This window comes from Aquarana catesbeiana, linkage group LG06, assembly GCF_042186555.1.
Source record: "Aquarana catesbeiana isolate 2022-GZ linkage group LG06, ASM4218655v1, whole genome shotgun sequence".
Classification (NCBI taxonomy): domain Eukaryota; kingdom Metazoa; phylum Chordata; class Amphibia; order Anura; family Ranidae; genus Aquarana; species Aquarana catesbeiana.
Window position 1 is genome coordinate 199,940,582 of NC_133329.1, and position 13,034 is coordinate 199,953,615.

Genomic DNA, 13,034 nt, shown 5'->3' on the forward strand with positions numbered 1-13,034 from the left:
CCTTAAAAAGAAAGAATGCACCAGTGAGCTCAGCAACACCAAAAGACCCAGAAGACCACAGAAAACTGTGGTGGATGACTGAAGAATTCTTTCCCTGGTGAAGAAAACACCCTTCACAACAGTTGGCCAGATCAAGAACATTCTCCAGGAGGTAGGTGTATGTGTGTCAAAGTCAAAAATCAAGAGAAGACTTCACCAGAGTGAATACAGAGGGTTCACCACAAGATGTCAACCATTGGTGAGCCTCAAAAACAGGAAGGCCAGATTAGAGTTTGCCAAACAACATCTAAAAAAGCATTCACAGTTCTGGAACAACATCCTATGGACAGATGAGACCAAGATCAATTTGTACCAGAGTGATAGGAAGAGAAGAGTATGGAGAAGGAAAGGAACTGCTCATGATCCAAAGCATACCACCTCATCAGTGAAGCATGGTGGTGGTAGTGTCATGGCGTGGGCATGTATGGCTGCCAATGGAACTGGTTCTCTTGTATTTATTGATGTGACTGCTGACAAAAGCAGCAGGATGAATTCTGGAGTGTTTCGGGCAATATTATCTGCTCATATTCAGCAAAATGCTTCAGAACTCATTGGAAGGCGCTTCACAGTGCAGATGAATATTGACTCGAAGCATACTGCAAAAGCAACCAAAGAGTTTTTTTTAAAGGGAAAGAAGTTGAATGTTATGCAATGGCCAAGTCAATCACCTGACCTGAATCCGATTGAGCATGCATTTCACTTGCTGAAGACAAAACTGAAGGGAAAATGCCCAAAGAACAAGCAGGAACTGAAGACAGATGCAGTAGAGGCCTGGCAGAGCATCACCAGGGATGAAACCCAGCGTCTGATGATGTCTATGCGTTCCAGACTGCAGGCTGTAATTGACTGCAAAGGATTTGCAACCAAGTATTAAAAAGTGAAAGTTTCATGGATGATTGTTAATCTGTCCCATTACTTTTGGTCCCTTAAAAAGTGGGAGACACATATACAAACCGCTGTAATTCCTACACCAATCACCTGGTTTGGATGTAATTACCCTCAAATTAAAGCTGAAAGTCTGCAGTTAAAGCACATCTTGTTCGTTTCATTTCAAATCCATTGTGGTTGTGTATAGAGCCAAAAAGATTAGAATTGTGTCGATGTCCCAATATTTATGGACCTGACTGTATATCGCTACTCTAGACCATTGTGACCAGTGTTTGCAATCATTTTGTGCTTTGGCGAGTTGGCCCCTGCTAGAGGCCATCATTAGTTCGTAACTGAAGTGTAAATTTACCTATTCAAGAGTATTCACAATAGATGGGGTTTGGTCCATGTGCAGTTCTTCAATGGAGATAGGGGTTTCAAGATCACTATGAATCGGGATGGGAGGCGAGAAAGATGCGTCGATGAAAGGTAAAGAGGAGGGTGATAGGGAAAGGATGAGAGATTGTATAGAGAGGAATAGAATTCCCCGAACATTTGTGTGATAGCTTTAGGCAATAAAAGTTGTCCGTCCTTTCCCTTGATGTGTGGAAAGTAAGAGACCTTCCGTTGGTCTCTAAGGGCCCTGGCTAGCGACTTGCCACACTTGTCGCCGGATTCATATGTTAAACTTCCTACAGGATTGGCTTTGGATTTGTAGAAGAAGGTCTGAGACCTGGCGATGAAGGTGAGCAAGGTCATTCCCTAAAAAGGGAACTGGTGATCTCTTATGTTGTAGTTCCAGAACCTGGATCTCAGCAAGCAACTTAGTAAGTTGTGCTTCTCATGGGGGCGTGTCCAAGATGGCTGAGGGAGCAGACGTGTTTGCCTGAGCTCCTCAGGACCGGATCTTCTAATCCTGGTTATACTGGGTGCCGATCCATTAAAAAGACTTTCCCAAGTCCCTGCTGACTAGGGTGCCACTCCGGACCACCTGGGGAGAGAAACGGCCGGCCGAGGTCCCAGAAAAAATGATCCGGCCGGATATCACGGACGAGGCCGAAGCCAGGGACTCACCTGGAAATCCTACCCGCGGCCTCACAGACTGGCGCAGTACCCGTCCGGACGCTAAGAAGAGGGCCCCAGCAGGTTCTCCCTGTCCCCCTCCACTCCTGGTACCCTTCCCTGGGGCATGCACAGGAGGAAGAGCCAACCCAGAATCCGTAAAAAGGCCACAAAGCCTGACAGTGCAAACAGGGCTGGAGCCGGGGCCTCGCCTACGACTCCTGCCCGGATGGAGAGCCAGGCCGAAGACCCCGATAGGCTGCCTGCTACGGCGGCCGATTTTAAGGCAGTCCTACAGGCCATCACCACCCTGACTGGTAAGGTGGAACATATTCAAGCTAATGTGGAGTTCATTAGGAAGGACTTTGATGCCTTTCGTGGCAGAATGACTGAGATGGAGCACAGGGTCTCCCAGGCGGAAGATACTGTATGTGATCATGGGGCCGACATTCACGCACTTAAAGCCAGGGTTAAAACGCTTGAGTCCCGCGCAGGGGCTGCAAAGAACCGTAACAGAAGGAATAATTTGCACATCTTGGGTCTCCCTGAGGGGGCGGAGGGCATGAACCCTATGGCCTTTGCTGAACACCTACTGCAACAGCTACTCCCTTCAGCGTGATTTTCTCCATTTTTTACCATGGAAAGGGCCCATCGCATACCCACCACCAGGGGACCCCAGGGAGCACCGCCCCGAACATTTATCTTTAAACGCCTTCACTTTCGGGATAGAGATATTGTGATGCGGGAAGCCAGGGCCCAGGGTGAACTCCGCTTCGAAAACGCCAAACTCCTAATCTTTCCGGATTACTCGCTGGAAACCCAAAAGCAGCGGAAATCCTTTGATGCTGTGAGAGCGAGGCTCCGCTCCCACCATATCAAGTATAGTATGCTGTTCCCGGCCAGGCTGTGGGTAGAGGATGGGGAGTCTGTTCGGTTCTTCATGTCCCCAGAGGAGGCCTCAGGATGGATTGACACACTTCCGCCCAGATAAGTTTTCTACTTGTTCGCCCGAATGTCTTTTTCTACTCATTGGCCTGGGTCTTCCTACGGGGATCTGCTACCCTTCACGTGCTGCAGTTTCCCGCTTCCGAACACTGAACCTAAGCACCCCCTGAAGGAGTGCGATTCCTCTAGCGGGACTTTTTTCACGGGGTTACCTCTAATAAAGTAGAAAGTAGTAGAAGTTTATAGTTTTTGTATAAAAGTATTGTAGTTTATTAATTTAGCATCTAAAAATCATTACACATGACCTAACCATATATACAATAAAATGGATGCATGTAAATGGGAAAAAGTAATTCTACAAATAAATGACCAAATGCAATGATACAGGTAATAAAGAACCAATGATCATAGAACCCGACGTTTCGAGGTAAGCAAAAGGGGTTGACCTCTTCTTCAGGGGTAACGACAATTGGTCAAAATGGATATTTCATCCCTTAAGATTCATATAAGCACTCCCAGGGAGATTATCAGCATCCAATGCGAATCAAGAATTTGCCGCCCGTCAAGGCCACACAGGGATCACAGAACCAAGGCTCAAGGAGATAGGGAAGATACCAGGTGAATCACAGGAATAAGAACCAGGGTGGACTGAGGTTGCTTCACAAAGGATATCCCCAATATAAGAACAGACACAGTCCTCCCCTCACTGCGAAGGCTTGAGACAGCCTGTTTGATGGAGTTAGAGGGTGGGGGGTACAATCCTGCTAAAAACTGAGGATAAAAGGAACCAGATCATGGGTCCCAATTTCAGCAACAGGAAGTATTTGAATAATACCCCAGAATCAAAATGGGCAGGAGTCCAAGGAAATATGCAGGTTCCCTGGTTGGGTGTGAGACCGCATAAGTCTGCCTGTCTCAGCTTCCTCCAAGCACGTCTGTGTGGTATCAGTAGCAGCTTCCGAACACTGATGGCCAGCGTCCCAAACCTTGGAATACCCTTTGAGGCCTTGTTGAAGGGACAATGACTCCAGGTCTGTATCCTGCTTTCTCCCCCCCCCCCCCCTTTCCTATCCTGGACCCAGGCCTCCCCCCTGAATGTAACAGCATGTATTTACCTGTTATTATCCCTATGGCAGGGACTTCAGCCCATCAGTGCCATAGCCACCTGTGGCCTTAAAGACGTGCCTCTCTTATACATTGGCCCAAGTGGGGTCTCTTGATCTGCAACGTTAACGTTTAAGTTTATACCCCTGGCAGATGCCGGGAGCCTGCACCCACATTTTCTCTGATCCGGTCTCCAGCAAGAGACTAGATGTAACATCTGATTGCTGAACTGCGGATGCCGTTTTGCACACGTTCCCCCATTACAGGCGTGTTCGCCTTAGTTCTAAATTGGGATCCTGCGCCTCCCCAAAGTTGGGGCTGGGGGTGGCGGGGTTGGTTGGGTATATTTTGTTACAATTGGTTCTTTTGTTGTTTTTTCACAAGCGATGTAAGCATGCATATCACTAAATGTTTTGGATGCCAGGTCCTGACTCACATAGCTGTCCGGATTTTGCATCTAGTTCTGGGTGTAGGTCCACAGCTTGAAAATATACCATTAGATGATTATGGCTGACTGCACTATTGTTTCATGGAACGTTAGGGGTTTGAACTCCTCTGTGAAGAGGTCATTAGTGTTTCAGTTTCTCAAAACCTATCATCCTCAAATATGTATACTGCAGGAAACTCACTTGACAGGCAGTAAGCTTTTGAGCCTTAGACGCCCCTGGGTAGGACATCAGTACCACTCCACATACACCAATTACTCTGGGGGGGTCAGTATTCTTGTTCATACGTCACCACCGTTCAAACTGCTGGCACTGGAACTAGACTCGGAGGGCCGATTTGTAATACACCATGCCATGGTAGACAGATTGGAGCTGGTGGTGGTGGGATTGTACTTAACCCCTCCCCCCCGGCCTCCACGAGATTACTTAATCATCTTATATCTAGAATTGCTACCTACGCTACGGATAATGTGGTGATGCTTGGGGACTTTAACCTGACCCTGGATCCTGGGATGGACAGACTCTCACCCGGAGCGGGCTCATCTTCAGAGCTGCTCTCCTAGGCGGAAGCTTCTAATCTCACTGATGTTTGGAGATAGCGTAACCCTTCTCGGAGGGCTTATACATGTCACTCAGCTTCATACAAAACCCTCTCACGTATAGACCTTACCTTTGCGGGGGGGTCTGACCTACCCAGGGTTCGGGATATCGCCATTCTCCCCCGCGGCATATACGATCACCCCCCGCTTGCCTTGAAGCTGTACGTGTCCTATGCACCGGGGGAGAGTTTGTGGAGACTGTCCAGGTTCTGGCTGTCTGATTCCAGAATAGTGGAACCATATAGGTCTAAGGTGATGCAATATTGGCGGGAATTGGAACAATCAGTGTCTCTGATCACGTCTTGGGACGCATTTAAGGCCTTTACCAGGGGTAACTTGCAGTCGCATATCCACCAGGTCCGTAAAGATCTGAGGGAGGAGACCCGAAGGGCTGAGGAGAGGGTGGCAGCACTTGAGGAGGAATACTCCGAGTCGGGGACTCCGAGAGCATATTCTAACTTCCAGGCAGCTTGAGGGATGTTCTACTACTACGCACATCAGCTACCAAAACAAAGTTTCTACATCAGTCCCAAAGAATCTTTGAGCATGGGGAGAAGACAGGCAGTATGCTGGCATGGTTGGCGAGGGAAAGCTCCTCCCCAGTGACTATCTCGTCCATATGTGACTCGGATGGGACGACTCTGACAGAGCCCTCTTCCATCAATGACAGATTTGCGTCATTCTATCGGGAACCCTATGGTTCTCGAATGGAGTGCACGGACGAAGAACCGACAGCATACCTCGACAGGGTGGAGCTCCCTTGCCTGACATCCACATTTAGAGAAGCTTTAGACGGTCCTATCCTATTAGAGGAATTACAGAGGGCAGTTGCCTCCTTGCAAAACGCCAGATGAGATACCTGCCGAATTCTTTAAAACTTATGGTGAGGAAACATTCCCATCGTTTAGACTAGTACTGCAAAAGGCCATGGAAGGGAACTCATTACTCTCGACAATGGCTGAGGCAGTAATAGTGGTCATCCCTAAACCTGGTAAGCCCCCTGAACAGTGTTCTTCATATCGCCCAATCTCCCTCCTTAATGTGGACGCCAAGCTGTTGGCTAAGGTGTTGGCCGCTCGCTTGAACACTGTAATTACGGCATTGGTACACACGAACCAGTCTGGATTTATGCCAGGCAGAGGGACCGACATAAACATCCGACGCCTCCTTACACATCTCTCCAGGGCGGGCGGGGACGGCCCGGGGGTAGTCGCCTCCTTAGACGCCAAAAAGGCTTTTGGTTGAGTGGCGCTACCTCTGAGCAGTCCTTCGCAAATTCGGGTTTGGCCCTCGTTTTACCAGCTGGGTCCAAATGTTATACCACAATCCCATGACCCGCATACGCACAAACAATTCGCTCTCCTTGCCGTTTTCCCTGTCCAGGGGCACCAGACAGGGCTGCCCACTATCCCCTGGATTATTCGCACTAGCCATGGAGCCTATGGCAGCTCATATTAGATCCACCCCTTCAGTAAAGGGAATCCAAGTTGGCGTGGTAACAGATAAAATATCCCTATATGTCGATGATACACTCCTCTTCCTCAGGGACATTTCTTCCCTACCACCAGTGCTTCACATAATAGATGAATTTGGCTCATTTTCGGGCATTAAGGTCAATTGGGGGAAATCACTCCTCTTAACTAAATGTGTCGGGTCACCACCCACCAACAGGCACCCCCCTCAACTGGACATCTGAATTCAAATACCTAGGTGAAAAGATTGGGACTACGCTGTCCTCATATTATGAGCTGAACCTTCAACCATTACTTAAAAACTTCTCGCAGAGATGTGTAGCCTGGAGGACCCTTCCCCTATCACCAGTAGGTAGGGTAAATTTAGTTAAAATGATTTATCTCCCCAAATTCCTTTACCTTTTTCGAAATGCCCCTTTGATTCCACCGGCTTCATTCTTCGTCAAAATAAAAAGTATAATATCTTCCTTTGTTTGGAACGGAAGACCCCCACGACTAGCTGTTGCCACCCTTCAGCTGCCCGTCACCCAGGGGGGCCTGTCCCTACCGGATTTTCAGATCTACTTCTGGGCGGCCATCCTGGTGACGGTCAGATGGTGGTTTTCCCAATTACAAGACAACCCAGCAGTGACCTTGGAGGCAGCCATAATGGGCTCATACTCCTCTCTCAGCAATGTGGTTTTCAGCAAGGCGAGATCTCACCCTGGCGTCACAGAGCAGATGCGCACAACCATCACTGTATGGAACAAAGCCAGAACCCGTTTTAGCTCTCCTGAGACGTTCTCTCCCCACATTCCTCTCTGGGGCAATCCCAATTTACCACATCTGAACACCGTTCCAGACCCCCAGGTCTGGGCAAGGAAGGGTATAGTCAAATTGAAGCATATAGTTACCAGGGGTAAACTGAGATCCTTCTCTGATCTAAAAAGTGCCTACGCATTACCGGGATGGATGTTGTTTCGATACTACCAGCTTTGACATGTGTATGGGAAACAGTTCCCAGCACAAATTATACTGGGATCAGACCCTGTGGAGGGACTACTAACTGCCAAGATCATAGATAAACCCCTTTCCTCCCTGTACTTCCACTTGTCCATAGCCCCTCTACAGAAACTTGAAAAAAACTCTAGCTAAGTGGAAATTAGACATCCCAGATCTATCAGAGAAGGATTGGGAGACAAGTGTATCTTCCTTTGTCACTAATATGATCTCGGCCAGAGACCTAGACAGAGATTTATGCAGGTTAAGTTCCTCTACAGGGCCTACTATACTCCTAAGCGATTGACAATTATGAACTCTAGCACCCCAGTGGCCTGCCCGAGATGTGATCAGAGATCTGCCTCCTTCTTCCATATGACATAGTCCTGTCCCCGCCTCAGAGACTATTGGTCAGAGATAGCCGACACCCTCAGCTGGGTTACCTCCCTGGACCTTGGAACAGACCCCAAAATGATGCTGCTTAAAGTTTTTGACTCTAGGGTAAGGGGTAAATATACTAGGCTATTCCTGAATTATGCTACTTTCTATGCCCGTAGAGAGATATTCCTCCATTGGAAAGACAATACGCCTCCCAGGGTGTCCTCATGGCACCTAACACTAAACTCGGTGCTGCCATTGTATAAGCTTACCTATGCCAACTGAAATTGCCCTAGCAAATTTGACAAAATATGGTCGGGATGGATAGATGCCTGGGGCACGGAGGTGGCAGATGACCATTAAGAGACTGCTGTTGGACTTGCCCCGTAACAGTGTAATACTGCTATGATGTTCTGAATGTCTAACCATTGTTTGAGCTTTGTGATCTTAGCAAAGTTGATGATGTACTTCCTTCATGCTCCATATGCCCATTCAGAACAGAGAAACGCCAGTCACTTTAATGAGGCTTAAACCTATCCCCTGCCACTCCTTCTCTAAGGAGTCGTTTTAATCACTACCACCATTCCAAGCTCTTAGGGACCTCCACTAAAGCTCAGGTAAAGCCCCTACATCAAAGACTAGAGTGACTTTCCCTAACAACAACATTATGAAACAAAACACGCCCCGTGCAGTTCCTCTTAGCCCTTCTGGTCTTACTGGTCTCCAAAACGGATAACAGCTCTCTAAACATGGTTCGCATTGCCTATGCCTCACCCCAGCCAGTGTAGATCATTGACCACAGTAAGTAGATCCTCTAGCCCTCAAACCATCACTATGGCTGAATCTGTCCCTTCACCTGCCATTTCTGAAAAGACCCCCTCACTCACAGAAGCTTCCCACATACCCTAAAGTAGCAAATAGCTTGGGGTGTCTACTTTCCAAAATGGGGGCATTGGGGGGTTGTGCTATATTGGCATTTCATGGCCTCTGAAACTGTGATAGGTAGTGAGGAGTAAAATTAAAAATGTACTCCCTTAGAAATCCTGAAGGCGGTGATTGGTTTTCAGGGTCCTGTATGCGGCTAGGCTTCCAAAAAGTCTCACAAATGAGCTCTATTTGTGGGGGAAAAAGTTAAAGTTAAAGCAGCGCAGTGCCAAATTGCAAAAAGTCCTCTAGTCATTAAGGGGGTAAAACCTTTTGGGGGTGAAATGGTTAAGAAGCTGCAAACACTATTTGACCTTGAACAGGCCACAGGGTTAAGTAGGAAACCTTGTAATGAGATCTGTACTTCTATTTCCACATTTGATTGGAGCAAATGGGTGTCCTGATGGGGGAAAATTGTGCTACTAAAACATAATGCTTTAGAGAAAACACTTTTAGGATTTTGCATATATGTAATTGTGCCAAACTGTTTAACTGTTATTTAGGTGAAAAAGATAACATAAGGACTCACCTGTCTGCCCTCATCTTCAGCTAGCCCATGCGCCAAGTGAGCACTAAATGTGCTCTTTCCCACTCCTCCTTTTCCTGAAAGTACAAGTATCTTGTGTTTCACTGTAGACATCTTTTCTTTAATTTGCTCTATAGCTGGAATGACAAAAAAAAAAAAAATAAGGAGGCTACTAGTGAATAGGCATATACTTTGTCTCTGCTGCCAAAACAAAATGTTATGTGCCACTGCCTGTTGCACAAGTGCAGTGCACACTGAAGCTTAGTGTACGGATGTTTCCAATCCATCATGAATGCACAGGCGTTCCATCATCACAGGCTGGCCTATTAATCCCAGCAGCTGTGAAGCTACGTGAGAGTATCTAGCACTACTTTGAGGGAGAAGGACAAACCCGGTAAGTTTGCCAGCGCATGCAAGTGCTTAACTCTTCCTCACCCCAGTCGCAATTTAGAAATAAGAGCTCTTTATTGAATGAGGTTACTTATTTTATTTAAAGCTGAAACCTGACCTACAGCTTTAGGCTTCTTGCACACAGAAGCAGGCATTCAGGTGTTTGTTTGTTTTTTACTGATCTAAACGGAACCCATTGTTTTAATGGGCCTGTGCACACTTGCACTGCGTATAGATCAGTAAAAAAACCAAAAAAAAAACCATGTTGCTAGTCAGTATTATTACGTGCGCATGCCACAATCCTTTGATTTAAAAAACCTAGAAACATTTTTATGGGTGTACACCTATACCCTAATATGTGCACCGGATGTTCATACATCAGTACTGTGTGCAAGTACCCACAGAAAACAGCTATATTATTGTTCTAGTTTTATAAGTTAACACCTTTGCAGGCATGAATGTGATGTGTGTATGTGATCTATATTTTTTCTACTCTGAGAAAAAGAAACCAAGAATCCTACAAATGGCAATAAATAAATGTAAAACATATCTAACTTTGCTTCAGTAGCATAAAAAAAAGACAATTCTAGCTCCATAGTACCTGAGCTGAGGCAGGTTTCAGCAGGACAACAATGGATTTGCTGGGTGGGAAAGTATCTGAACTGAGGACAATATATGAAAAGAAAGGGTTTGAATGACTGGATAGTCCTCGGTCAATACGGCACCTCATCCCAATGAATTTGATATTAATGGTAAAGGACAGATAAGGGGATTATCGCGGTGCCAACCAAAAATTGAGATACATAAATTATAAAATTATAATATATTTTATTAACAAATAATGCTTTAAAAAATTGTACAAAATTACATGTCAGGGGTGTGAACAAACAAAAAATAGGAATATTAAAAAGCCAACTGTATAGCAGTTTTACAAAACCCAGCCTGGAGCGTGGTGGCCAGTCTTGTAAGCAGGTAGTAAAAGTCCTACATGTTTCGCCTGAAACGGCTTGGTTATAATTTCGATTGTGATTTTTTATTGTAGAGTTCAAAATAGCGATACAGCTATAACCAACTGTCCCTGAGGAAGCCGTTTCAGGCGAAACATGTAGGACTTTTACTTCCTGCTTACAAGACTGGCCACCATGCTCCAGGCTGGGTTTTGTAAAACTGCTATACAGTTGGCTTTTTAATATTCCTATTTTCTGTTGGTTCACACCCCTGACGTAATTTTGAACAATTTTTTAAAACATTATTTGTTAATAAAATATATTATAATTTTATAATTTATGTATCTCAATTTTTGGTTGGCACCGCGATAATCCCCTTATCGCTCCTTTACCATTAATAAGGACAATATATAGTTTACAAAAAAAAAAAAACAGCTTCTTAGTCACAATAAATGCCATACTATAGTAAAACTGGTGCAGGCAGCATTTACGAAAAGATGCTCACAACCAATCTGTAGTATTGTAAAGTGATTACCTGGATCTGGTCTTGCTTCTGCCACCCCAGAAGCACATATCGATTGATTGGGACATCCTTGACATGCGGAGATCTTCCCAGCCTCAGTGCTACCTGTACCAGGACAGTCTGCAACCAAATCAAATCAGCAGCTAAGTAAAATAAATCAATGTTAGGTCTCTTGCACACTGTACTGAAGTATGAGCATCAGACATATCGGGTAGAAAAAAAACGCAAGGATGGGCTGTATATCACTTACACATATTTATGACTATGCACGTACACGCATAAGGCCTCTTGCATACCACTTCCTGTAAATACTCAGTTTTTAAGCATAAAGACATTTATTTTTTTTTACTTATCTAAATGCAGCTTGTTGTTTTCCATGTGCCTGTACTAAGGATGAGCTCAGGCATGTTCACAACCCATGCAGAGCCCGCCAGAAAGTCGGCACTGCACAGAGCTAATTGCAGGCAGTGAAACATTTTCCCGATGCGCGGCTGCAGAGATCAAGGAATGTCTCACTGCCTGTGATTAGCGCTGTGCAGTGCCAACTTCTTGGCGGGTTCTGCACATGCGGGTTGCGAACACGCCTAAGCTCATCCTTAACCTATACACACAGGAGCGCAAACATGTAATTCATATAAATCAATTTAAAAAAGCAATAAATTACAGAAATCAGAGTTGTTGGTATTTTATGTGTATACAGGTACACTCAAATATGTGCATATGCAATATTTTTTCTCATTGAAAAAATGTATTCTTGTGTGTGCATACTCATAAATTCATGCAAATACACTCAAGTGCTATACAGCCCATCCTCGTGTTTTTTTTTTTCTGCCAAGATTGTCGGACGCTCAGAGACCTTATTAGGAGTGGCTTTTGTTTTTGCATCAACACTTCTTCTCTACCCATAGAGTTCAAAAAGAATGGACAGGCAGCTTAGCAGAACAAATGCATTTCAGAAGCACCAGAACGCAGCCTACCCATCTATGTAAACCCCAACCTTCTGGTCTCACTCACGCTCTAGAGCGTTCCCTGGTACATCAGCCATCGCACCAAGTAAAGCGTACAATGATTTCCGGGATTTCAAACTGCTTGTTTTACTTCCGGGCTTTGTGCGTTTCAAGCCTCAGTTTCGTTGGAGCTTCGTAATCAACATGAAAAGCTCGTCACTGTCTCTGTAAGTAATCGTCGTAATCAATAAAGCTTCATGATTTTTATTAATAAAGCTGCTTTAGCTTTATTGATTGATGATTACATACGAAGACAGTATCTTTATTTGCTTGGTAAGTTTGATTCTCTCTGCACTCTCTGTATCTAAAATGTGCATTGTGGAGCAAGGAAAATTAAAGCTAGGTGGGGCAGAACTGGAGAGCGGAGCACCTCCTCCTAAAATGCTGGCTGTAGGACTCTGGGTTAAAAGGTTACACCTCACAGATAAACAGACACTTAGGTCTTAAGTGCTGCGTAGAAGCTGTTTTTGTTATACTAATAGTATACAATAAAATTAACAAGTGTAAGGCTGACCGCAGGTGAGCCTGTGTTTGTAGGAGGAGTCAGGCTGCATAAAGCCTGCCCTCCGTTCCTCCTCCCCTGTTGACGTTTGCTCACGTGCATGATCGATAGGCGGCATTTCCGGGCGATTTTCTGACGTCACTTCCGGGTTTCGCTTCTCCCCACTCTCGTTCAGGGCTATGGCATCCAAGTTGCCTTGCGGCGGTATCGCGAGAGGTCTTGTATGCTAGAGGGAGATGCTTCTTCCAACTGATTCTCACTTTGCTCAGGAGGTTTTGTAAATAAGCTGTTCCAATGCTAGTGTTACTGTCACCGACTAGCATTA

The 13,034-nt window shown here is 45.6% G+C and overlaps 1 protein-coding gene across 4 annotated transcripts in view; it reads right to left on the minus strand.

Moving 5' to 3' along the window:
- Window positions 1–12,350, minus strand: part of NUBP1 (NUBP iron-sulfur cluster assembly factor 1, cytosolic) — a 583,247-nt gene extending 570,897 nt beyond the window's left edge. For 3 of the 4 annotated variants that reach the window (XM_073591210.1, XM_073591209.1, XM_073591207.1), the window contains exons 1-3: window positions 12,215–12,350; window positions 11,213–11,320; window positions 9,344–9,477 (exon numbers count right to left, since the gene is read on the minus strand). In XM_073591210.1, coding sequence (XP_073447311.1) covers window positions 9,344–9,477; window positions 11,213–11,320; window positions 12,215–12,245 — 273 coding nt within the window. In that variant the 5' untranslated portion in view covers window positions 12,246–12,350. Of the gene's footprint in view, window positions 1–9,343; window positions 9,478–11,212; window positions 11,321–12,177 lie in introns of all 4 variants that reach the window. The other variant, XM_073591208.1, reaches the window with a different exon arrangement.
- Between the last annotated feature and the right edge of the window lie 684 nt (window positions 12,351–13,034).